Raw genomic sequence first — 25,403 nt, forward strand, 5'->3', positions numbered from 1 at the left:
CCTTTTCCATTGTCTTCCATACCCTCATACCTCTGTGTCTTCGTACACAGGTATCCATACAAAGAACACACCGCATTCGGGACTGTCTCCAAAGTACAACTAACAAGACCAGGCAAGACGACACGACCAAACAACCCACTGCGGATCTAGAAAGAGGAAGAAAAATTCATCTCCGACCGATGACCGTCCTCCTTTCCCAATTCTGACGTCCCACTAGTTGAAGCGGATTTGCCCTCGCCCACTTTGCGTTAATCACCCTTGCCACAGTGCGTCGCTTTCAAGGCAGCAGTGGAAACGGTTATATAATGCCGGTGTGTTGCCTGCGGAGTACGGATACACCGTTGGTGCTCCGTAGGTAGAGTCTGCCCGCATGGAAAGTCGGAACCAGTAAACCACAGGTCCAGCAGGGCTGGGTCGAATTACCGTTTTTATTCATGTACCTACCTACTAGACATATCTCTTATCGACTCCGTAGGTGCTGTAGGTCTCGTACGACGATAATTCAAGATTCAAGGCTCAACACTCAAGAAAGACACAAGACACAAGCACCCGTACGGCAGGAGACGAAATCGAATCAAAAATTATATAATAACGCTACCAACGGAAAGGATGTTGCGGGCCCCGCTGTTCCGACATTCTGGTCCACTCTTTTTTTTCTTTTCTTGCACTTTTCTTTTTCGGGGGGAGCGAGCAACGAACGAAATTGCTTCGGTTTGCGACGTAATAGGTAATATCACTTTATGCGTACTCCGTATAAAGCGGTGGACTAGGTCCATTGAGAGTCGTCATGTATGTATGTATGTAAGTATGGCGGTCGGAATTAACGGTTATTATGATTCTGCAATACCAGCATTTCCTAGTACCTACACCGTAGTGGACTTGGTCCTACGGAGTACTAGTATGTGGAAAATACTAGTAGGGCTGTATTGCCTGGATCAAGTGGATCGAATAGCACAGAAAAAAATGTGAGAGAGAGACGAGAGGGGGAAAGACAAGCTGTCAAAATAAATAGTGGTCGGGCGTATTGGCGAGGTATTCTAGAAGGATTAAAGAACATTACCTACTTGCCTGCGTCTAGGAGGATGATGATGGCCCTGCTGCATATCAAGTATCAACTCCGTTAGTTAGCTACATACACTATCTGTATATAACACACCATTCGCCGTATAACACCATCTGCTACCTTACCCAGTTATGTAGGCTTTGATCAATCAGACCCTACACGTCTTCCGGATCCAATAGCCTGCTCCTAGACCAGCGATCGGTGCATATTGCGTTTCGTTATGCTTCAGCCGTCAAGTATCAAGTCTACCTGTCCATTCAGTACCGAATGCTGTTCCGTTTGTCATCTCTTTCATCTAGTTTCAGTGTATACCCGTGAGTCCCGACCGAGTGATTTTTTCCTTTCAAGTAACAGCTCCCTACGCTTCAGTTAATGGATCCACTTCGGGTTGCCTGCGATGGTTCCTAAAGCCAATTTATAGTGCGTTTTCCGCGGTGGTGGACGAGAGAGACCATAATGATTGGGATCTTTGAAGAAAGCGATCGGATATTTCATGATGAAATTGCAACTCAAGCAATTGGATCAGATCTGTAGATGACGTTTGGTCTCTCTTCTCGCTCTCCCTTTCTCTAGCAGGTTACACAGCCCTAGATCTCAAATCTTTTCGGAGCGGCAAGTCTTCAACAATTGGTTCCGAGCCTAGGTCGGATCCTGCCAAGGCAAGCAAAGAACTAACAGACTGACTATCCCAGATCTCGAAACTCTTCATCCGCGAGCCCAAGAAAGCTGCATGGAAATCCCTTCACCGACGCTCCCTCAACAATTGAGGCATTTATCAACCCGCATGCATGGCGATGGATACATACTACAAAGAGAAAACAGAAAATTTCTTCCAGCCGAGTGGGATATTATCCACGTTGCCCAACTGCCAGACTCCGTACTCCGTAGAACTAGAACTAGTTACAAGGCCAGCAACTTGGTATCCATCATTATCCAGCCGACAGCTAAATAAGAAACGAAGCGTCCAGATTCCAGAGCCAACGACTGCGCCGAAACGCGAAAAAGGTCAGCGTCGCCGAGACAATATGACCTCTTCTGGTATGGCGGTCTTTTTTTTACGGCTGGGGCAGCGGAGGCCGGAGAGCCTCAACCATGGTTCACCATTTTCCCTGGCCCTCCTGGTTTTACGGAGGTTCTCGTTCTGACGGCTAAAGGTGTCAGGTTATCCAGTTTTCCTGGTATCGTGTACGGAGTATGGTCGAGGGTACGGAGTACATCGTATCTGTATGGTTAACAGTGTGACTGACAGTGACTGTGTACTCCTATACCGAGATCATGTACCCGTACCACACTAGTCCCCTGATGGTTAGCTCGAGATAGGAGTGGGTCCCAGTGAGCGTAAATAAACGACTCCACATTCAACCCCAAAGCTAAAAAGAAACAGAAGAAAGAAGGAAAAGAAACCGATCTTTCAGGCCATGTTTTACCTTTTGGCTGAAGGTCTTTCTTTGCTAGTGTACAGCATATGTAGGTATGTACCTACTGTAGAATGTATATATAGCAAGCCAATGGCCAAAGCCCGCTTGCCCATTGTCACACGGTCACAGAACCGAGCTTTTTTATTTTTAATTTTCAAGGCGCGTGGAGATGCAACGTGAAATCAACTGCGCGTTTCTGTGTCCTAATTTTCCCTTTCCTTTCCTTACCCAGACCCATGGCGTCATTGATTGACTTCGCGTCCCACGTTTCGGGCGTCCGGCCTGCCCGTTAGGGAAAATTGACTTGCGATCATCGAACCGAAATGAGCTTCCAAGATGTTTCTATGATAGGCATACGGAGGACTCCGTATTCTATCTCCCTCCCTAGCATTCTAGTCTCACACCTAGTCAATCGCAGTGTGGGATGGAATTGAGCGAACTCCTTTTTTTGGTCGTTTGTCTCCCCTTTCCCTCCCTGAGCTGACTAACCGGCCTTCTCGGATTCTCCACTGAAGGGAGGAAATTGGGGACATCCTTCTCTCGGTCTCTCAATTTATCCCCATTCGGACATATTGACAGGATCCGACAGCTTCCCTAGAACACGCTACTTCCAAGCCACGTTTTCTCCCCATTTCCCCCCGTCCAACTTCCGTTCCAAGTTCCCAACATGGCCCGAAGTTTAGTTAAGGGGGAGAACAGAAAAGGCCCCCAGGGTGACATAACAATGCCACTTATATTACAATTTATTTGTCAAATTGCGCGCAGTTCTTATCCGCGATGCTAGCTTGGCGTGGAAACCGAGAAAAGGGCATCTACGCGCCCTGATTCGACGATCGCGTTCGCTGGTCCATCCCGCGCTTATTGTCCCATCTGGCGTGTTTCCTACTTTTTTCTCCGGATGATCCTGGTCTAGAGTTAGACGATGGATTGGGAGGGGGGAGGACCGGAGGTTCCGTAATCTGGGTCAAATTTCCCCCTGCCTTGCACTTGCCCTGGCCTGCCTTGCACCAGTTTACCACTTCTCATTTAGTACCACTAACTTAACTGGGGGGAAGGGTCGAAATCCGGAATTAATTTGTCTTGGTCCGACGATAGTGCATCGGGCTAATCACTAATAATAAGTAATAATACTGGCCCTCGGGGTTCCGCTGGTTTTTTGATTATTGCCAACTTACTGGGGGAATCCTTGCCAGGGTGCCTAAAATAGGTTATATGAAGATAGTCGCAATTTGCATCCGCTGTGGTTCCAGCACATCAGGGGGGAAGTTTTGATTTACTTAATCGGTTGTAACTGCGACGCCTGGACCAAGATTCCGTCAGCCACCTCCTGAACCACAGGTTGATTCGGTTGGTTCTGGACTTGAGTGTCTGATTCATGCCAACTTGATTCTCGTTCTGGTGGTTTTGGACAACTGCTGGCATGACTAATAATGAATGGACTTAGGGAGACGTGCCGATGCCGCGATATCGGGTTGTGCCTTTGGGATCTTAACCATCGCTGCTATTGGTGATTGCATCCAGCCGAAGCGGTTCAACCATGATCGATCGCTCGCTCATTCACCCGTTGTTTAACCTTTTAAGATAACCGTATTGCCTGAACTTTATCCCACGCTCGACCCTTTTCTGCCAGAGAGACTTTGGGTTTGATCCTCGGGTCCTGTCGCCACGATCGAGTCTGGCGCAGCTTCTAAGAGTTATGTAAATTGCACACGTCGTGGAGTTCTACCTTTGTTTCCTTGTGTTCGCACTCGCCATTGGACCGGTGTAAGATGCAACGGGCTGCAACTTGCGACCATGCGCAAGCCACTTTCCTTTAAAATAGAGTCATGGAAGGCTAGCTATCTGGAACAGAGGATGCCAGAGCCTATCGTCGCGTAAGGGTCACGCAGGCCGACGAATCCCATTCAAGGACTGTTTTAACGAGCCGGGCCACCTAAGTTAGCTGCTTGGTAGAACCATCTCGCGCGACGATTGCAAATGGAAAGACAGACAGATAGGACGGGGTCTGTCAGTCAGACTGCGGCTCAGGTATGGATGATGCCTATCATCAAACACCCCGCACTCCCGCCCAGCCGCGTCGCATCTCCTTCTCAGCTGAACATGGAAGATAAATCCACCGGCGAATTTTGGGTGGCCAAACTCTCCACTCGACCCTGCCAACTGGGCCTTGGGAAAGGTTTCTGCCTATCCTTTTCCGGTATCACTTACGTCTCTCTCTTCCGTCTTCAGCCTCCACCGTCAATGTCGATATGCATAAGCTCTGCCATTCCGTGCGAGAAATCGCCCCCCTCTCTCCCCTCTCCCCTCTCTCTTCCCCCCGGTAGGTGGAGTCCTTTCTCTTTCCTGCAGCGTCAAGCCCATCATCGGCATCCTATCAAATCATTCGGGTCGCGAAACTGCGAATTCCTAGTCTTGGATGCGCACCTGCAACTGGGCCTGGGGGGTGGTTGGGTCTGACGTGGCAGTCCTCTGTTCTGGACCCGACCTATGAACACTCGTCTTTCGACTGATACAACATATCTAGTCAATGCAACTAGGCTTGCGTCTGCATGTATTCATCTTCCAACATACCCGATAACTTGACTTTTTTTTCTGGCCTTACTTTTACAGGGGAAAATTTTTAGAAATTCAAATCAAATCAAATCAAATTGCCTTTCTTCCGTGGTCTCTTACTGTCCAACTGTTTCGCTTGTCATATGCGCATACCACCTGCCTTCCGTGCCTCCTGCTTATTGCTATGCAAAAGCCTTGTGTGCATGCAATTGCCCGGGCTGAAAGCATTGGTGGAATGCATTCCGTCTTTCGAATTATCTATGGCTCCATGCTTGACTGCCTATGCGTGTAACGCAGTTCGTACTCCGTATACGGCAGATCCTCTCCATTGATCCCTGGTCCCTGTCGGCACTTGTTTGTTGTCATTGGGAGGGTGGTTGGTTCATTCATTTAGGTTGTTGAGGACTCTTTTGTTTGCCACGATTGTTTCAATTGTGTTCTTTGTACTCCGTAGAGAGATGGGAGGGATGAGTTCTTTAGATTGTTTGGACTGCGTCTGTTCAATTGACAACTAGGACCATTTAGATTCAAATAGCTAAGAATGGTGCTCTAGGCTGGATTGTTAGTTGGTCGGTGGAAGCTATTGACTGTTCCTGGATGAACCTGTGTCTGTATCTGCAGTTTATGTGTGGGAATTGTATGTGATACTAGCAAATCAACGCAATAGATACTGCAATCTCAACTGAGACATTTGATATTCAACTGGGCTCTAGATATAAGCACTGTATTTCTTTGACGCATTTGCACTATCTGGGTTTTTAGCAAAGAGTGCTACTACATATATTGCTTGATCATTAACAACGCCGACCCAGGTTATCCTAGTCTTGATTGCGTTTGAATAGAAAACCATTGAACCCAACTCCTCATAATCAGACCCATCAACTCGAATAAAACCAACGATTAAATCGTGGATGTTCTGGTTGAAGCAACAGCATCCCATCATATAGACCCAGACCGGTCACGTGCCGCCAATGGTGGTGGAACCTCCGCGGCGCGCTAAAAATTGTTATCCAAAAAAAAAAAAAAAAAAAAAAAAAGGTCGAGCGACATCAAATCCACCACCACCCCAGACGACCCGACCCTCAATTTCCTAGACATCAACGCTCCATCGGAATGATTGTCTAGCGGTCGGCTCTACACGTCGAGCTGGGTAGGTTATTGTCAAAATTTGTGAATATACTGCCATTTCATTGGGGTCTTAATTCGTTTTCCCTCCCTCCGATCGGTCAATCCGCAGCGACGAGAAGCAAAGAGAAAAAGCTTTGTCGACGCCAATAGAACCTTCGCGCTTTTTTATACCTTCACAAAACATCCCTCATACCCTTTACCATCACATCGACCGCCATCATGGATATCCACCGCTGCCGTTTCGTCCCTTATAACCCGCAAGCGATCAATGCGCTCGCCTTCTCGCATCCTCCCTCCGCGGAACTCGCCGGACGAGGTGTCCCTACCCTTCGACTCGCGATCGGTCGCGCGAACGGTGACATCGAGATCTGGAACCCCCTGCGCGGCGCCTGGTTCCAAGAGACGGTTCTCCGCGGCGGCAAGGACCGCAGCATCGAGGGTCTCGTCTGGACGCTCGATCCCCAGGACACCGCGGCCGACGGGTCCAAGATCCCCGGAAAACTGCGCCTGTTCAGCATCGGCTACTCGACCGCCGTGACCGAGTGGGACGTCGAGCAGGGGAAGCCCCTGCGGCATTCCAGCGGCAACTACGGCGAGATCTGGTGTTTGGCGGCCCAGCCGCGCTGGCAGCCCACGCAGCGCGGGAAGGACGGCAAGTGGTTGCCCGCCGCTGAGGGCGAGTTCACGGGCCAGCATCTGGCGGCGGGGTGCGCGGACGGGTCGATTGTGATTATGTCGACGGCGGATGAGGATCTGAAGTTCTTGCGGTTGATGAGGCCGACGACGAAGAGGGCGCGAGTGCTAAGTGTCACGTTCCAGAACCGGAATACCATTGTTGCCGGCTACGCAGATAGCTCGATCCGGTTGTATGATATTCGGAATGGTCAGCAGCTGCGCACCATGTCGCTGGGTAAGGGCCCCACTGGGGGCACGAAGGAATTGCTGGTTTGGTCCGTGAAGTGTCTGCCGGATGGGACGATTGTGTCCGGTGACTCGGCGGGTGAGATCCGGTTCTGGGATGGGAAGAACTACGCCCTCATTCAGCGGTTGCAGGGTCATCTGGCCGATACGCTGGATGTGGCTGTTAGCGCTAAGGGCGATACTGTGGTCAGTGGAGGCGCGGACCAGAGAACTGTGGTCTACAGGAAGAAGGAGGCGGAGAAGAAGGGCGATAAGAAGGCGAGATGGGCCGAGGTCACGCACCGACGGTATCATACCCACGACGTGAAGACCTTTGCCGTCTACGAGACGAAGGATATCAGTTTTGTGGTTTCGGGAGGTAAGCGCTCGGGCGACGATTAACTCCCACCGAGAAGAAGTTGTTCTGGTTTGGCTGATAGCAGCTTAGGTCCTGATGCGTCTCCGGTCATTCTACCGCTGCGGGAATTCGGAAAGGAACACCACCGGAAGCTGTCGACCCTGCCGCAAGTACCTCAGCTTGCGTCCTCGCCCTCCTCGCGACTGGTCATGAGCTTCTGGGATCGGGAGGTCAGCATCTGGCGCCTGTCTCGGGGCCCTACGTCTGCGCACGAAACGCCGGATGGCCAACGGCACCGGCTGGTCGGAAAGGTCCTCATTCAGGTAAGAAGGCCTGGATTATTGCCATATTACGAGCCCACTTCTGACGAGTAAATCTTTCTCATTGCAGGGCGAAGAAAACATCACCTCCGCTATGCTCTCCTCCGACGGAAAGATCCTGGTTGTCGCGACGACATCCACCGTGAAGGCATTCTCTGTTCGCCGACGCAAGGGCGACGAAAAAGGAATTCTACGCATACAGAAGTTTGACGTCCCATCCGATCTCGCGGACGACGGAGCCCGTGTCGTTACTGTCTCCCCCGACAGCCGGTGGATCTCTGTTATTCGCCCGAACAGCGACATCTACCTGGCCCGGATTAAACCGGCCTCGTCCCCGCAGGAGAAGCCTCAGGTTCTGCCCCAGCTTGTCAAGCTCAACCGGGCTACTCGTCACAGCCGTCATGAGAAGGCTTCCCACGGTACCCTCGGCAACTATGAGCGGGCGATTCGATGCGTTGTCTTCTCCGACAACAGCAGAGTCCTTGCGGTTGGCGATCTGTCGGGATGCGTGGACTCTTGGTCCCTGGAAAGCGCGGAGGAATCGACGGAGAAATCCGCATTGAAACGCAGCCAGGCTGCGGCTGACTCGGATGACGACGACTCCGACGATGAAGACGAGCAGCCCGTCATTGAGGGCGAGCGCTGGCAGCTCACTGCCGCCGAGTCACCCATTCCTCGCCTGAAGTCCGGCGTTGCCCTGCTGTCCTTCCGTCCCTCCAACCCAGCTGCAACGAAGCAACTGACCAACGGAACCGGCAAGCCGAACGAGAGCCTCCTCATGGCGCTCACCAGCGAGCACCAATTGGTCGAGTTTGACGCCCTCGAGGGCAAACTATCGGACTGGTCCCGACGAAACCCCAAGGCCTACCTGCCAGCCGAGTTCCAAGGCGTCAAGGACCGCGCCATGGGCTGTCTATGGGACCTGAACGAAGAGCGGGAACGTCTCTGGCTCTACGGCACCTCCTGGCTCTGGATGTTCGACCTCAACCAGGACTTCCCTTCCTCGGAAGAGCTCGGCGCCTCCGCCGACACCCAAGAAGCCGGCACGCCCACCAAACCCCAAGCCACTCCGTCCAAGTCCTCCGCTGCGCAGCAGCACAAACGCAAGCGCGATCCCTTCGAAGACACCACCGCGGAGAACGGCCGCAAGAAGCCCAACACCGGTGCCGGTGACCGTATTCCCCTCGCTCAGTCCGACGTCTTCGTCGCCCCGAAGATGCGGAAGATCAACGGCCCCGACGACTCCCATAGCGAATGGGTCTCCCTGGACAAAGAACGTCCCCGGAACCCCAACGACGACGAGGATGAGAACGACCACGACGACTCCTACACCTCCGCCCAGGACGCCCAGCTCGCTCGTCTCCGCCGCTCCGCCCTCCAGGACCACAACGAGGAAACCGACCCCCACACGCCCCGCAAGAAGCGTCTCTCCATCGGCCTGAAACACATCGTCAACTCCTTCGCTGATACCCCCGCCCCCAAGAAGACCGCTGACGCCGGGGCCCTCGTGGCGTCGGACCCGGCCAAATCCGAACTCGGTCGCCGCTGGTGGCACACGTACAAGTATCGTGATATCATGGGCATTGTGCCTCTCTCTTCCTCCTCTTCTACAACCTCTTCCCTCGCCGAGGACGACGATGAATCAGACGATGACCTCGCAGACGATGACACTGGGATACTGGAAGTCGCTGTCGTGGAAAGACCGATGTGGGACGTTGAGCTACCGGGCCGTTATGTCCGGGACTATGAATAGATCAGGTCTATCAGTTTATGATGTAAGATAATTTTTACTTGCATGCATGCATGAGAACAGAAAAAATGCAGACGTCGCTTCTTGTTTTCTTGGTTGAAACTTACATTCATATCTTATCATCCTTATCCTTTCTACACTGACTGGCTGATATTATTAACTGGAGCGATGCGTGCTTAAAGTTTATTGTGACCGTGAATATCACTTTCTAAGATATAGAAAGAAAAGAGCAGTGTTGTACAGACTCTTTTCTATCTCTTTGCCTTCCTCTCCTTTCCCTTGGCCTCATTGGTTTTCTTTCCTTTCTCCTCTTTCTTTCTTCTCTGTTGATTTTCTGTTTTGATACTTGTTAGGCGAGCAAGGTTCAATTAGTTATGGTGTTTGTTTTCTTTTCTTTTCTTGACCATTTTTTTTTTATCCATTCCACATCAATAAACCAATAAAAGTTTTTGTTCAGTCATCAATTTTCTCTCTCTCACCTTTGCTTCTTTCCACAAACCCCATGAAATCAAGCAAATAAGCTTGCTTCTTGTATGGACCTACCTACCATGCCATACCCTGACCTACGCTACCTACCCCGCCTATACAGTCCGAAACCACCTAAACCATAGATATGGCATGTACTATCTACTCATCTATCCATTTATCACGATCTCGATTCTGTTGGGCGGCCTTGCCTCCCTCTTACTATTGGGGAAAAGAAGTCCATACAAGTGGATCACATCTGCCAGATACTGTACATACATACAAACACTCATCAGGTAGTTAAGTTAAAGGCAAGCAAAGCAAGGGGTAGTTAGTAACTAGTTAATTACTGTTCGCTCTGACAAAGGCTAGCTAGCAAGCTAATTAGCAACAATAGACTTATCCCATCTCAAGCTGAACCTAAACCAAAGCCAGAGACAAACGTTTTACTCAAAGAAAAAGAAAAGAAAGTGCAATTGTTGAATCCAACCCATTCCCGAGAGATGAGGTAGATAGGTATTTATACTAGGCAACAGGCAATGTTGCGTGTAATATATAAAAATATTGAAAAAGGCAACGACGATGATAATAATACTGACGACAAGAACATTCTGCTCAAATTGAACTCTCAAAAAAAAAAGAAATAAGGACGAACAACAACACCATGTATTCTGAATTCCCTGGTAGAAAAAAGAAACAAGAAACAATAAAATAATCTAATCAACAAGCCATGAATAAAAAAAGATCTCACCATGTTTCCATGCAAGCATAACAGATAGACAAGACAGGCACCGATAAACGTGATCAACGTGAGAAGAAGAAAGACAGCCCATATGTGCTTATCCGCCGGTTCATGTATCATAACGCGTCAAACCGTTTCGTTGTGAGAGGGAGGCAAAGGCATGAATACGAGATGAGAGCCATAGAAAGCACCAAGAACAGAAAAAAAAAAAAAAAAAAAAAAAAAAAAAAAAGAGCAAAACAAGACACCGGCCATCGCTTTCTTGCCCCACATCAGCAGGTTTTCATCATAAGACAGTGATAGCCTTCTTTGTGCGCAGAGTCTGCCCTCATTGTATGCATGCGAACGAATGGAAAAGATTAGAAAGAGAGAAGAGAATGAAAGAAACAGAGTCATCAATGTCCCGCGCAGACTTAACATCAACAAAAGATCCATCTCCCCAGCTGGATGACCTCCCGTTTCACGGCTCGGGCAAATTGGGTTATTCATAGGCCTCTTGATAGTTACGGACAAGACGACGGACCTGCCACTTGCCGTATCTGTCAAGCCTTGTTGTCTCTGGCAAGCAAAGCGACTTCTGATTGGAAATGTCGGCATCGCTGCATCGCAGTCCAGAATCCTCTGGGACCTGAACGATGCGTGTTAACCGGACAGTTCCCAGGAGGAGCTGCGCCGACATCGTTTAGTTCGATCATTCAATCCAGATCGACTAGGACGGTGAACGGCAAATGTTTGATCATGGCGGGCTTTTTTCTTTTCTTTCTTTTTTTTTTTTGTTAAAAAAAAATCAAATAAAAAAAGCCCAGATCGCTTCGACGGTGACATATGGCGGACGCGGGTTTTCTTGGCGCGACATCACCAGGACGCCTAATAACTTTGTGCTGACACGGTTGCAGGCTACATTCATCACTCGTCAGTAATCGGAATCCCAAAAGGCCAAGAGAGGGGAGTGCCTCCGAGGACACAAATCTCTCGGCAGAGTTGCACGGGGAAGCGGGCGCTGGTCCTTGGCGAAAAGGAAAAGGAAAGCAATCCACGCAAGGGACAAAACTTACAGGACTGCTCAACATGCTGTTGCGCTTATTACGTCCCTTCTTAATATGGTTCTTTAGGGCCGTAGAATCCAACGGTTTAAGCAACTCGAAACTACACAACAACTCGCCCGAAACCGACATGATAGCGCCCCAATTATCGAATTCACCGCAGTACTAGTCAGGAAGACACCGTTAGCCAAGAGTTCACAACCTAAAAACAAATATGCATCGTCTCTGCAGGAGACGTGGGATCCACTCACGTTAGGCGCAGAAAACACCGTCACCAAGACTCGGTCCTGGTAAAACTCATAGCCGTCTTCGACCACCATATGCGCTCGACACACCAAATCGAAATCATGCCGTTGCAAGAAATTCATGATGACTTGCTTTCCAAAGCAATAGCTTACTCCACGCTCGTTTGGTTCCCAGTCTTCCTCCATGTCGGCAGGATCACTCCAGAGAAGATCGTTCAGCAAGCCGTAATCGGGCACATCCGTTGGACGGGCAATGCCACGGATATCATCCATGTGCGAGAGACTTGGGGAAAGTCCGCCATGAACGCAGAAGATTTTGCCAGCTACGATGGACGCAATGGGTAGACAGTTGAAGGTATCGATGAAGGTCTTCCACACCTTGATGTTGCAACGCCGCTTACACTCGTCATAGAAACCGTACACTCGGGTCACGTTGGCGCACTCGTGGTTGCCGCGGAGGAGGAAGAAGTTTTCGGGGTATTTGAGCTTATAGCAAAGAAGGAGGAGGATGGTCTCCAAGCTCTGCTTGCCACGATCTACATAATCGCCCAAGAAAAGGTAGTTGGATGTGGGCGGGAATCCACACATCTCGAACAGCCGGATAAGGTCGGTGTACTGGCCATGTACGTCTCCAACGATTTTGACGGGTGCCGACAGCTCCAACAAGGCAGGCTGCTTCAGGAAAAGCTCCCGAGCCGCGGTACAGATGGCCGTGATCTCTGCATTCTTGAGGCAAACAGTCTTGGTGACCTTGGTCGAATAGCCGGCATCGAGAAGACGAGTGATCATGTCATCCAGGTCAATGGACTTGAGTGCACCCATTCCCATCCCGGGCGAGGAGGCTGCCTCCAGCGGCGTGTTCATGATGAAGTCCAGGATGGGATTCAGTTGACCCTCCCGTTTGATCAAAATGGATTCGCCAACAGCCTGCGAGGATCCGGTGGGGGCAGCACCGGCGGTCGGGGGAGCATCGGAGACATGGTCGACCTCACCGCTCTGCTGCATGGCATTCACATCTTTATGGCCTCTTTTCAAGCTGTTCGACAACGAAGGGGAGGGAGGAGGTTCCGGTGCGTCGAGTCCAGTGGCGGAGTCGTCTGCAGCCGGGGATTGAGTGCTCAGGTTTGTGGAACTGCGCCGACTGCCGACCGACCTGACCGACCCGGCGTCTGACTTGTCTGTCTGGCTTTCCGTTCGAGAAAGGGCTGAAGTGGATCCACGAGGGCTATCATTGTTGCGGATCTTGGAGCGAATGGAGCCTCGAAGAGATCGGATGGACTCCTTGGTATCGGAGCGAGAGAAGGAAGGGTAAGACTGCAATGAGTCTCCAGGGCCGGAGTTGCCCTTGGAATGCGACTGACCCATTGCTGCAGCGGTTGAATGTCTGCCAAGCTTGAAGGTGGACAATCAGACGAAAGGGAGGAAGGGGGTGGGTGGACGTTGGATCAAATTGTTGGCATAACAATAATGGTACACAAAGCCACCTCGAGCTACCTAATAGGTAGGTAGCGCCCTAAGGTAGTTTGTCGGAAGGGAAAGTTCCGATTCGCCGACAGGGAAAGCTCCTGTTATCTGGGCAAAGCAGGCGATAACGGTTAGAAGATACAACGGCAGACGATAACAGCCTCAGGAAACTTCAAGGTCAAGGGCAGCTTGGGGCGGGGGGAGAGAAGCACAGGAAGCTCCCAGATGGTATGTGGAGGGCGGGTAGGGGGAGTAAGCGAGAGTCTGAACGGGGGGATAATTTGAGTTAAGTCGGTGGAGGGGAGGGATGGAAGAATGCGTCATTATTATAATGGACGATTATGGGGGACGGGGATGGAGAATGGAATGGATGGGCGGGACGGTCGGTGGTAGGCAAGGAGGAGCTACTCACAGTTGGGGGAATCGGGGGAATGAATATTGACAAAGAAGTGAAGTTGGGCGCAAGTTCGACTGAAACTGGGGGGTTGACGTCGAGGCAGAAGGGAGGAAGTAGAGAGAGTAGCGTAGAGGAAAGCGAAGAATAATGGGAAGGTGACTTTTCCGCTGGTTGTCACCGTCTGGTTCTCGCCTCCAACCCCAGTCTGTCGCTGGAAAGTCTCGATTCCCCCTCTGGCTGCCAGCCCGGATCATTCCTCGGCCCGCGGAGGGTCGATGATGAGTATGAAGTATGATGGATGAATTATGGAAGTATCCTGTTCAAAGTATTCTTTACGAGTCTTTCTGACTCACTGGAGATGCTGGTTGGTCCTCGTCCCCCGGTCCTTCATCTAAAAGCGTTGGTCTGTTTGAATCTGCCCCAGAGTCCTCTCTGACAGACGATCGACATGTAGATTTTATAGTGGGGGACCGTTTTCTATTATACGGATATCGCCTGCAGCTTGCCACTTCTACCACCAAAAAAAAAAAAAAAAAAGAACAGAAAAGGCAGAACGAAAAATAGCCATAAACAAAATCATTAGAGAGTAAAAAAAAACCTCTCTAGATGATAATATAATTCAACGAAAACAAATCAAGTCACAACAGCTGCCGCCCATGACGAACACGACGCTCGTGACGGCCGAATGTGGAATTGAATTTGGACACATCGCAGCACAGACTCCACGTTTTCCTCCTCCCCTCCATGCCTCTTGGCTAGCCCCGTAGTACGTGAAGCATCCAGTATTCTTATAGGCCTGCCTCGATTCTATCCCATGAAAATTGGGATTCTGCCTGGAAAGAGCAGGGCGAATAATCAGCTGTCGGGATTTCTCCATGGATTGCTGGTAAACTTGTAAGCCTCCTTGTGGCCCAGATTCCGAGTGCCCCCGATGTGTCCTCCGTTCTCTGCGTTTGTAGCCGAGAGAAGCGACTTTCCGTCGCGGACCATCCATGCGAGATTGTCTTTTTTTTTCTTTTTTGGATCAAATTTCCTCCGACTGCAAGCAGCTCTTCCTGTACAGTGGATGGTAGGGAGGGTCGACTCCACCAACTGCAGGAACACCGCCATTTCAGCTCAGCAAGGTCATCGCCGCAGCGGCGGCTGCCAAGCCTGAGGTACTGCGCCAAGTACCAACAGCTTTTCCCCCTTTCCTTCTAGCCACGTTCTGGGGGGAGGGTTTGGGGTGGTACATCTTCGACCGGGGTTCTCTTGGCAGTTCACGGTGAAAGGCTTTCCCAGCTGAGGTCGGATCTACTCCGTAGGGAATTCTGGCTTTCGAGAGAAGAGGAAAGGGAACGGAGATATGCAGAACGCCATATATGGGCAAGCAATCCATTTTGGTTCTATTATCATGATTGGCTGGGTTCGTTCAACATCCCTCTGGAGAAACCGGGTTCCGCGTCCAGCGCGCAAGATGAGAAGCAGTCGGTCTTGGCCTGCATTTCAATACTGCCATTATGGTTTCCTGAGCGTCTCACGCACACGACTCTGTTGTGGGGTCTCCTCTAGCTCGATTCTCGTGATGTGCTGACCGGGAACGACCACCAACCCAATAAATCGACTCGTCATATTTACCTTGACGCTCGGTGATTCCGCCGTTATCCCCGACTCCTGACTAAGCGCGCTTCCATCGGACGCTGCATCTCGAACGGCTGACGAGGAGGGAAATCGGTACTCGTAGGTGTTTCCGAGAATAATATTGCGAGCCTAGACGGTTTGCTCGACAGGTCAGCAACTGGTCTTCGGGTGTCGTATTCTTTGCCTCATTTCTTTCTTTCTTTGTTCCGCAGCCATCCCGAGACGCCAGGGAAAGTGATCAGACAAGAGAACGGGACGTCTAGGTTCACCCACCGCATCTGTACACTTGAAGTTGCCCACGAAAATGCGCGTATCTGTCGCGTGCACCCGTAGCGTCTGGCCAATCAAGGATTCCAGGAACTGGACAGCACGGTTGCCATCCATCGCGACCAACGGCGTTCTTTCCAATCCTTCCAATCGATCCCCGTAGTACCCTCCCTAGTACCTTAGGTAGTCGAGGTAGTTGAGATTTGACCTCTTCACGAGCTCGGCGGGATCTACCACTTAAAACCCCCCTCGGGCGGTCTGGACTGTTCTGCGAACCGCAACGGCGAGGGTCCTAGTCAGACTGGGATGGTAAAAGTAATCTTGGCGAAAACCGTCGCGGTGAGAGCAAGAATGAAAGATAATGAGATAAAGCCTTCAGGCTTTGAGGTTTGTGACTAGGAAGGTAGTGTAAGTGGGCTGGATGGATTCCGGTTGGTGTCTCCGGGAATGCTTTGTTGCGCCGCCTTGCGGAGTAGATGCAAACGAAAGGCGGCGGGGAGAGAGTGACCGCCCGGCGCCCGCTGCCCTGCCCGCCTTGGATTTTCTTTTTTTTTTTTCTTTTCCTTTTTTTTCAATGATCCTCAGGCTGACACTGCCTACTTGACGGGGCATGTGACACCCCCGCAATTTGGGAAACTTTGGAATAGTCTGGAGTTCTGGACCACGCGATATTGCGTATTCAAATTGCCCATCGGAGTTTCGTTAGGAATCATAATTATTTATGATTCCTGTTCATGTTGACTTACAGCTGTTGTCAAGATGCTGATTTGAACGTTGGAGAGCCCTCGCACACTCTGTTGACTGTTGAGCAGACGTCATACACAATGAATATAGTCGACCGTTGAAGAAATCTGTCCAGAGTATAACCTTTCTTCAAGCATTGGTGTAGGTCATGCGCATATACCACCTGATCAACGGTCTGCAAATCTGATCTACAACCAAAACCCCAAGACTTAGTCCTCGATCTGAACCGATCTAACCTGAAAATGACTAAATTATATACTCGACTCTAAATTGTCAAGATAAGCTCCTTCACAACGCTAAACTAAAATCGCAGTACTGCACAGCGGATCGCGTATAACGATATTATCAAATCCGCCATAGTCGTATCAATCTTGAGCATAAATAGGGTATGGTACCAACCATGACCAGCAATGATTGGTAGGGTGTTATATCCGCAACAAGCAGTAGCATCGCACGGCATCAACCATGGTAAAGGTAGTGAGAGCCGGAATGACCACTATGGCATCCATCCGTGTCTACCCATCCATTTCCTTATATCCTGGCCTGGGTCGTCGCGATTAGGACCCATGTCCAGGTCCATGTCCATGCCGGTGCTGGCACCGTGAGACGACGGACTGCTGGTGTCGCGACTGATCAAAGTGACAGTTGAAACCATATCGAAGTCTGGGCGTTGCGGGAAGATGTTATTGGATGGGGGGTTGGCGTGGGGGCGTTGATGGAGATGGTTCGCGCGAGGCTGGAATGACGATGTTTGAGAGGGTTGAAAGAACTTGTGGAGGGTTTGTTGGCGCGGATCGACTATCTCCGACGAGGAGAGCGTCGTCAGATCCATGTTCTCGTCTGCCTCGGGGGAAGCCGTGGGGCCTTGTTGCTGCTGGGCTGTGAATAGCCAGCGGAGGGTATTCTCTGCCGTCTGTTAGTTGTGCTTGACTCGTGGGATGGTCGCTGTTGTTGTATGTCGCTTCTCAGCAGTCACGTACCATATACAACTTTGTCCTCAGGGCGATCGTTCCTGTATCGCTTTCGCGTGCGACTGCTGAGATGTTTGGGGGAATCGTCCATTGATAAGAGCTCGAGCGTGAATGAATCCGTATTGGGGGAGGCAATGGTCGGGAACGAAGCCTTGCGCTTAAGAGACATGGCTGTTATATGTGCTGCGAAGAAAGGGTGGGGATTGAAACGCAATGATAGGGAAGTTGGACTATTGTGGATGATACCAATGGAAGACTCTCGTTCAAATATAGTGGGGGATCAAATGCAGACGATGTGTGAATAATGACTGTAGCAAAAACACGAGAGGAGGGAGAGAGGGAGCCTTCTCCGCCGGGGCTGGGCCATCGCGTCGGACAATACGGGAGACCGCGTAGTTACCGTTTCCGCCGTCGCAACCCCAAATATGCGCTAGTCCGCTTCGGGATTAATTGACCGTCGCCAGAAGGGAGTAACTATGCTGAAAGTCTACAGAGTAGAGAAAAAGATATTCCGAGATATTATACTATCTGGTATTTTTGGAACAGTGAAATGAGCAGAAAAATAAATTCATCAATGGATTCAGCATTCAGGTGATAGTCCTCATCCAAAGAGGAAAAGGAGAAAAAGAAGGATAGCATGTCCTGGTTTCAATCCAGGGTCCTCCGGGTTATGAGCCCGGCGCTCTTCCCCTGAGCTAACATGCTGGGATGATGACATAATATAGGATATATAGTTAGTTATATACAGGTATTATAAGATTGGGTCATTTCAGTTTGCTTAGTTACAGGATAAACACCACATAGAGTCCGGTGTAGGTCGACCGCTTCTCTAGGCAGGTATGTAGGTAGAATTATTATATGATATGCTTTATAAATTCAATACATTTAATGACCAACAGCGGGCATTAGCACCCTAATAGTGATCTATCTACAATAACTGGTTACTTGAGTAGTAATACCAAATTTAAATAGTGCCAATCTTTATGTATAAAAAGGAAAACTCATCCAACTATCCCCATGGCCGCTTACCGCATACATATGTTGCTAGTAGTGGCCGATAGCCGTCAACAGCCGCTGAGATTAGGAAGTTAGCCTGCAGTGATACCATCCAATATTCCTCGTCCAACCTTCCACCTCTGTGTCTTCAGGTGACACCCGGTGTTTTCCGTTAGGCACTACTCAGTGGTGATTGATGTCAATTGACCGCCTGCGTTCCGTTGAAGACCGTTTTGAATATCACGACATCGGCGATGTATACGGGTAACCAAAACAACAGAAAATCCGGAAATCGATGTTGCTTCTTTCATGGTGGATTCCATTACAATCTCTAAATATCTCTAACAGGCAAGCTGACAGAAAGGACTAGGTATTGGAGACGTTTCTTTAAAATTTATAGCCATTCTAATGCTAAAATTTCTGTGATTGGTGCCATCACACCGTCTATTAAGAGGCAAGATGAAACCCTGATAGAGATTCTACTAAAATGAATCTCCAGGATATGAGACTACTCACCTACTCCAGAGCCCAGCATGCCTTATTTCCCTGTGATCAAGGTCACGAACGAAGCATCGAACACTCCCACCATCTGACAGACACAAGCCTAATCCGGATATTGAACCAACATTTGAGAGCAATCGAGGATATATTTACCTTGGCTTCAAGTCATCGTGCATATTTGTCTGAGACACCTTCATTTGCATATCCTCGTGACATTTCTATGAGTCATTGCCTGTTGAAGTGGAACGACTCAGAGGTGCCGTTTGAACAAACTGCATGAGACAGCGCATGATGCTAGGCATCACACTTGGCAGTCTTCGGGAAATGACCTATCCTTGGAGCACCGGAACTGCGAGATGGAGCTGAAATGATAGATCGGAGTGTTGCGGACTTGGCTTGCCGAACCAGACCATGCACAACGACGGTAGACATGGTCGAGAAACTAGTCTGTCGTGGCTATGGAAGGTCGGACATGAGTTACCATGGGGCGAATAGGATTAGTTACACTGGCAAGAGCGAAGGGAATGTGGCTCATTCGTGCCGGGGATCCGAAGCTGTCGAATTGTCTTCATATGATGAGTCTGGGCATCGAATTGGTTCGAGTAGAACGACCTGGTCGATATTCCACCAATGGCTCATCGCGAGCCCATAGTGAGGCATAAACTTGCTATAGCCTCCAAATGGTTAATCAGGGCACATATCAATCGCCTCTTATACATGTACCATAACTTGCCAATGCAAGCCTAATTTCCATAGATATGGACATGAGAATATTTCCACACATACCGCACCTTTATTAGTAGGCTCTCAGATTAAGATCAACTTAATCCCTTTCCAAATCACAGAGACTGGTTAGTCGGCATGCCGCCCCTCGGCATCCCGCTGTGGGGGCCTTAGGCAGCGACGTCATGCCCTCCGCTTTCCCCCCTTCGGCTTTCCCCGCTTCTTCTGCCTTCTGCCTCCTCGGTCGATGGCAGTCGATCTCCAACTTTCGATCAAGCGAAGAATATCCGGTTTCCTCCCGCTCGTTGGTAAATCCAGACATAAGAAAACCATCAAAATGCAAACCCGGGAAGCTACTCACGCTGGCTCGTGGTATTCTGGCAGTCAATCCACTCTTGCCCGCCAACTCGACCAATGGCTAGCGCAAGCTCCGGGGGAGCTTGAGAATATTGGCTCTTTACCCGTGCCTGGTGCCCGAATTATCATTGCTCCGTATGTACTGGAGGATACTGTCCGCATCAAAATTTGCTATTTCCTGTCGCTGATCCTTATAGGCATGCGGGCTATGCGTACTCCGGACCCTGTGCCGCTCACGCGTACAAGGCCTGGGATTTGTCGAAAGCGTAAGCTTAACTTCACTCGCTAGACTCTAAACCTGTCCTCGTTCGAATAACTCTGTGTGACCAGGAAGCGTATTTTCATTCTGGGACCATCCCACCACCACTATCTCCCGACACTGGCTCTGCCAGAACTCACCTCGTACTCTACCCCGCTCTCCGACGACCCTCTGCCGCTGGACATGGAGGTTATCGCTAAGCTCCGCTCGACCAAAGCAAAAAAGCCAAGCGGGACGTCGGTTAGCTTCACGACGATGTCTAGATCCGTTGACGAGGATGAACATAGCATAGAGCTTCATTTGCCGTACATCCACCGTCTTTTGCAGCTGTACCACCCTGATAAACCCACATCTGAATACCCGCCACTGGTGCCGATCATGGTAGGAAGCGCATCTGCTTCCACCGAGAGCGCCTTCGGAGCTTTACTGGCGCCATACCTTGAGGACCCCGAGAACGCGTTTGTCATTAGCTCCGACTTCTGCCATTGGGGCCTCCGCTTCCATTATACATACTACGTTCCCCAAGCCCCCAAGCCGGGCCCCGAACTTCCCCTCTCCGCCGGTGCCCTGCCCCAGCCTGGTGGCGAGATCAGCGATGTCGAGGCCAAGATGGACATGGTGTCTGCCGGGAACTCCTTGCAGCGTCGGGAACGCGTCGATGACGGTGCGCCCGCCATCCATGAGAGTATCTCGGCGTTCGATATCGCCACCATGGCGGCCATCACGACGGGCTCGGCTGCAACCTTCCTGGACACCATCCAGACCACGGGAAATACAGTTTGCGGGCGCCATCCTATCGGCGTTATCATGGCTGCCATTGAACATATTGAGCGTCCGAATGAGGGAAAGACCGGGAAGTTCCATTTTGTTAGATACGAGAGAAGCTCGGATGTGGTTGATGTTAACGATAGTTCTGTGAGCTATGTTTCCGCGTTTGCTGTACTGTGATCGTACTTTGGGCTTTCTATCTACTTTGTTTTGCCTCTATTCTCTGATGGGATTTCGGATCCATGGCTTGTGGGAAGAGCCGCAATCTACCAAGTGGAGTTGAACATTGACTACGACTAGTTTACAGTGGCCTATTATCCTCTTCTCTATATCCACTGCTGATTTATCGGTTTAAATTTCTAATGATTTCTGCAACTGACGCTTGTCCAATTTCAAGAACCCACGTTAAATTTGTTTTATTTTATCTTATCTTCGTTATCTGCTTATATCCATCTATCGACGCCGATGGTTTCTTCTGCCCAACTGATGTAACAAACAGCATCAAATCTGAATGAGGTTGCCCCGAGGACCATAATGACTGGAGTGGAATGCGGTATTTAAACTGACTTCATCATAGGGGAAGGCCCACCGTGACTCACAAGCGTTCTAGCCCAGTTTATGAAATGTCCGTCATCCATAACAAAGAATCCGGGGCCAGAGAAGAATGGCCTGACCAACGACGGAGAATTAATGCAAGCCATGGCACGTCACGGGAACCTTTGACCGGTCTTTAGCACCTGCAGCGTTACACGACGATGTGATCAAATTCCCCGCCACAGGGTGGTAGGACCAACCCGTTTCAGTCCCACGACTGCTTGTCAGAGGACCCGAGAGAAAAGCCTCACCGGCTGCGAAGGAGCAAAGCGCTCACTAAACCGGATCCCTACATGCACGGAACGACGCGTGGGCAATATGTTCCGATTGTCTGGTGATGGCATCTCGTGGCTGGTGGGCCAACAATGTTACCCCGCAGCCTTGGGGGAACAGCAAGACTGGCATTATCTGGGGATGGGACATCCGAAGGTAATGTATCCCTTCTGGCTTGCATGCATGCATGTTGTGTTGCATCGTGCGGAGCATCCTGCAGTGGCTAATGACGTTGGGCCGCGGTATACTAGGCTTGATGTAAGTCCGTCATCTTTTCATTCCGCGCTAACGCTCGAAGGATGGGCTCGGCGGCGACGTCTAGAAGGGATTCCAACAGGTAACGCACCCTTCCTAAGTCCTCTGATTGGCGATCCAACTCAGAGGCGTGTCACCGTGGGAATGACGCTAAGCAGATTGAAGCCATGATCTGAAGGCCCAAATCCGGGAGCCCAATCCATTTTTTCAGGGCACACATCCGTTCGGATATACCCGAGAGATGCTAGTCTTGTCTCGCATGTCAACACGATTGGCGAATGCCATCTTGTGTCGATCAACGGGACGGCAAGATGCCGTGTCTTGAGAGTTTGGCTGGCAGATCCCGTAGCCCATATCCATGGGGCCAATTGATTTCTTCAAAACGGTGGTCTCGTGGCTCCTTCTCACCGTCTTTCTCTTCTGTGTTTGGATAATGCTATATCCTCCACACCTTTTTCCAAACTTTAAGACACTCTGCTAGTGAGACTCTAAGACCTTGGGTCTGACCATCACTCACGACTCCATGACCGGCCCGTCCCATGTGATAGACTCCTGTTGATACTGTTGCATTCTGAAATCCCATGATGGGAGATGCCCCCTGTAAATCCCATTGAACAGGGATCCGTGGAAGAAGATAAAAGAAAGATGATAGATCGTTATTCTCGCTCTGACCAGACCTCAATTGGCGAATTGAATCAAGCATCTAGTAGGTGGAACTCAATTGCTCTATCTCTGGTGACTAGAGAGCTCCTCCAGATTTTTATATATGATATAGCATTGGATTCGCGCAGAATTGTCTCTTTTTGATATCCATCATCGTTTTCTTGGAAGTTTCACTGGGTTAAGGAACTTTGGTTGGTTTTCCCCTACCCTGCATTGACATGTCTGAGTGTGAGTGCTTTTCCTGACCGGAACCTCACTGACGATCCAAGACCATGCTGTTTAAACTTATTGCTCTGGTGCTTGTGGCCATCTCGTCAATGGCTACCGCCGTTCCGGTACCTGAAGACCAGCCAAATGTCAAGGCCACGGACCGGCTGGTTTTCTGTCATTTCATGGTGAGTTCCTTTGTTTACGAACGAATGAGCTGTGACAGCTGATATCGGATCCCAGATTGGTATCTGCAGCAACCGCAATAGCCCTGCCGACTATGATGACGACATGAAGCGCGCAAAAGCATTGGGAATCGATGCATTTGCGCTGAACATCGGTGTAGACCCCTACACTGATCAGCAGCTCAATCTGGCATACGAATCGGCCGCCAACAATAACATGAAGGTTTTCATCTCGTTTGACTTCAACTGGTATAACACTGGGCAGGCCAGTGCCGTTGGCCAGAAGATCAGGCAGTATTCTAGCCGACCTGCACAGCTGAAGGTTGACGGTAAGGTGTTTACGTCTTCGTTTGCCGGCGATGGTCTCGATATTGGCCAAATGAAATCGGCCGCCGGCTCGGATGTATTCTTTGCCCCCAACTTCCATCCAGGCCAGGGAGACTTCAATGCCATCGATGGTGCGTTGAATTGGATGGCTTGGGACAATAATGGTAACAATAAGGCGCCAACCCCCGGGCATAATGTCTCTGTCATTGAGGGTGACACTTCGTATGTCAATGCGCTGAGGGGCAAGCCTTATATTGCACGTAAGTCCTCGTGTCTCCAGTCTTGTCGTATGATTGGTTTAATTGACTCTGATAGCCGCTTCCGGGTGGTTCTTCACCCACTTCGGGGGTGAGGTGCCCTACAGCAAGAACTGGGTGTTCCCTGGGGATCTTCTGTGGTACAATCGGTGGAATGAGATCTTGAATCTTGGTCCTCGCTTCGTCGAGATTGTCACCTGGAATGATTACGGCGAGTCACATTACATTGGACCGCTGGCGTCGCCCCATACCGATGATGGAGCATCAAAATGGGTCATGGATATGTGAGTTTCCTCTATATCTGCAAGTGGGACCGGCCTAACCAATTATACCAGGCCACACGCAGGCTGGCTCGAGATGTCCAAACCCTTCATCGCAGCCTACAAGGCCGGTGACAAGAACGTCAACAGCTATATCACAGACGAAAAGCTGGTCTACTGGTACCGACCAACCCCGAAGGATCTGAACTGCGACGCAACCGACTCGACCATGCAGGGGAACCCTAACAATTCCAGCGGCAATTTCTTCCGCGGCCGACCGAATGGCTGGGAGACTATGCAGGACGAAGTCTTCGTGGTGTCACTGCTCAAGTCCCCGGCGACGGTGGAAGTCACCTCGGGCCAGAACAATCAGAAATTCGAGGCACCAGCCGGGGCCAGCGCCTTCAGGGTACCCATGGGGCTTGGGCAACAGAAGTTCTCGTTCGCGCGCGACGGTAAGACGGTGCAAGGCGCCACGAGTTTGAAGAATATCGTCAATACTTGCATCTGCGGACTGTACAATTTCAATCCCTACGTGGGCGTCGTTCCACCCGAGAGTGGACCCATTGACAAACTTCAACCCGCAGGACTCACAATGTTGCAGCAGGGATTGAATGTTCCATGTCCTACCAATACTTTGGGTGTTGACCAACCTCGTGCTACCTGAGCGAGGGATTTCCCCCTTCTCTGTTCCTGTGATGGCTGGACTGTAGGACCAGGACGAGATTGGGAGTAGGTGATCTGGATCCGCTGTCCATTCGGTGTTTCTCACTATATTTGGTATCTTGTTTAACATGACCTGGTATACTTGGATTATTGGTGGTATGGAACCATTCATTCTTTTCCCGACCACCAAGACAAGCGACACACTCTTTTATCTTTGTAGATGATGGGAAATGACACGAGCAATGCACTGTATTTACAAGGAATAGCTTTATATAACCTCGTCTGACCGTCTTGTCCTTCGTATCTCGCCAAGAAACCAAATCAGAGGGAGATAAGAAGTGCCGGGCGAGACCGGATTGCGGCCTTATCAATCAGCCTCATTTAAACCCGGACTGTTCCCCTTCTCTGATCTAAAAAAAAGGGAAGTAGGAACCCCTTCTCAATATGCGCGCTTTCTTTCCTTCCTCATCCCGACCTCCCAGAGCCTTCGTGTTGCTCTTCTCTTGCGCCCGCGACCTCCAGTAGGTAACTAAACCCTCGCGCTTACTGTCGGTCCTCCCCTCTTCTTTCCCCCACCGCTGGCCACGTATTCTCTCGTGCTTCGTCCTCGCGTGGTCCATTGCCTCGCGCAGGTCGACAGTTGCGTTGATTTATATTTCCCGGG

At 50.3% G+C, this 25,403-nt stretch overlaps 5 protein-coding genes across 5 annotated transcripts; 3 read left to right on the top strand and 2 right to left on the bottom strand.

The window, feature by feature from the left end:
• Window positions 1-6,381: 6,381 nt before the first annotated feature.
• ura7 (small subunit rRNA maturation protein UTP4) lies at window positions 6,382-9,493 on the top strand (the record flags this gene model as incomplete). The annotated part of the gene is made up of 3 exons (XM_053103044.1): window positions 6,382-7,441; window positions 7,511-7,743; window positions 7,811-9,493. 3 exons carry the CDS (start codon window positions 6,382-6,384, stop codon window positions 9,491-9,493), a joined length of 2,976 nt encoding a protein of 991 aa, XP_052953510.1.
• A 1,685-nt stretch (window positions 9,494-11,178) lies between these two features.
• On the bottom strand, window positions 11,179-13,350 carry phzA (putative serine/threonine protein phosphatase; the record flags this gene model as incomplete). The annotated part of the gene is made up of 3 exons (XM_053103045.1): window positions 11,179-11,364; window positions 11,753-11,905; window positions 11,992-13,350. The coding sequence occupies 3 exons, from the start codon at window positions 13,348-13,350 to the stop codon at window positions 11,179-11,181; spliced, it is 1,698 nt and encodes a 565-aa protein (XP_052953511.1).
• Window positions 13,351-16,973: 3,623 nt separating this feature from the next.
• On the bottom strand, window positions 16,974-17,617 carry KD926_010660 (uncharacterized protein; the record flags this gene model as incomplete). Its single annotated transcript, XM_053103046.1, has 2 exons — window positions 16,974-17,383; window positions 17,458-17,617. 2 exons carry the CDS (start codon window positions 17,615-17,617, stop codon window positions 16,974-16,976), a joined length of 570 nt encoding a protein of 189 aa, XP_052953512.1.
• A 2,388-nt stretch (window positions 17,618-20,005) lies between these two features.
• Window positions 20,006-21,232, top strand: KD926_010661 (protein MEMO1; the record flags this gene model as incomplete). The annotated part of the gene is made up of 3 exons (XM_053103047.1): window positions 20,006-20,160; window positions 20,223-20,291; window positions 20,356-21,232. The coding sequence occupies 3 exons, from the start codon at window positions 20,006-20,008 to the stop codon at window positions 21,230-21,232; spliced, it is 1,101 nt and encodes a 366-aa protein (XP_052953513.1).
• Window positions 21,233-23,109: 1,877 nt separating this feature from the next.
• Window positions 23,110-24,740, top strand: KD926_010662 (glycoside hydrolase family 71 protein; the record flags this gene model as incomplete). The annotated part of the gene is made up of 4 exons (XM_053103048.1): window positions 23,110-23,232; window positions 23,288-23,816; window positions 23,872-24,097; window positions 24,149-24,740. 4 exons carry the CDS (start codon window positions 23,110-23,112, stop codon window positions 24,738-24,740), a joined length of 1,470 nt encoding a protein of 489 aa, XP_052953514.1.
• Window positions 24,741-25,403: the final 663 nt, after the last annotated feature.

Source organism: Aspergillus affinis, assembly GCF_023601865.1.
Source record: "Aspergillus affinis strain CMG 70 chromosome Unknown NODE_84_length_165147_cov_86_321009, whole genome shotgun sequence".
Classification (NCBI taxonomy): Eukaryota; Fungi; Ascomycota; class Eurotiomycetes; order Eurotiales; family Aspergillaceae; genus Aspergillus; species Aspergillus affinis.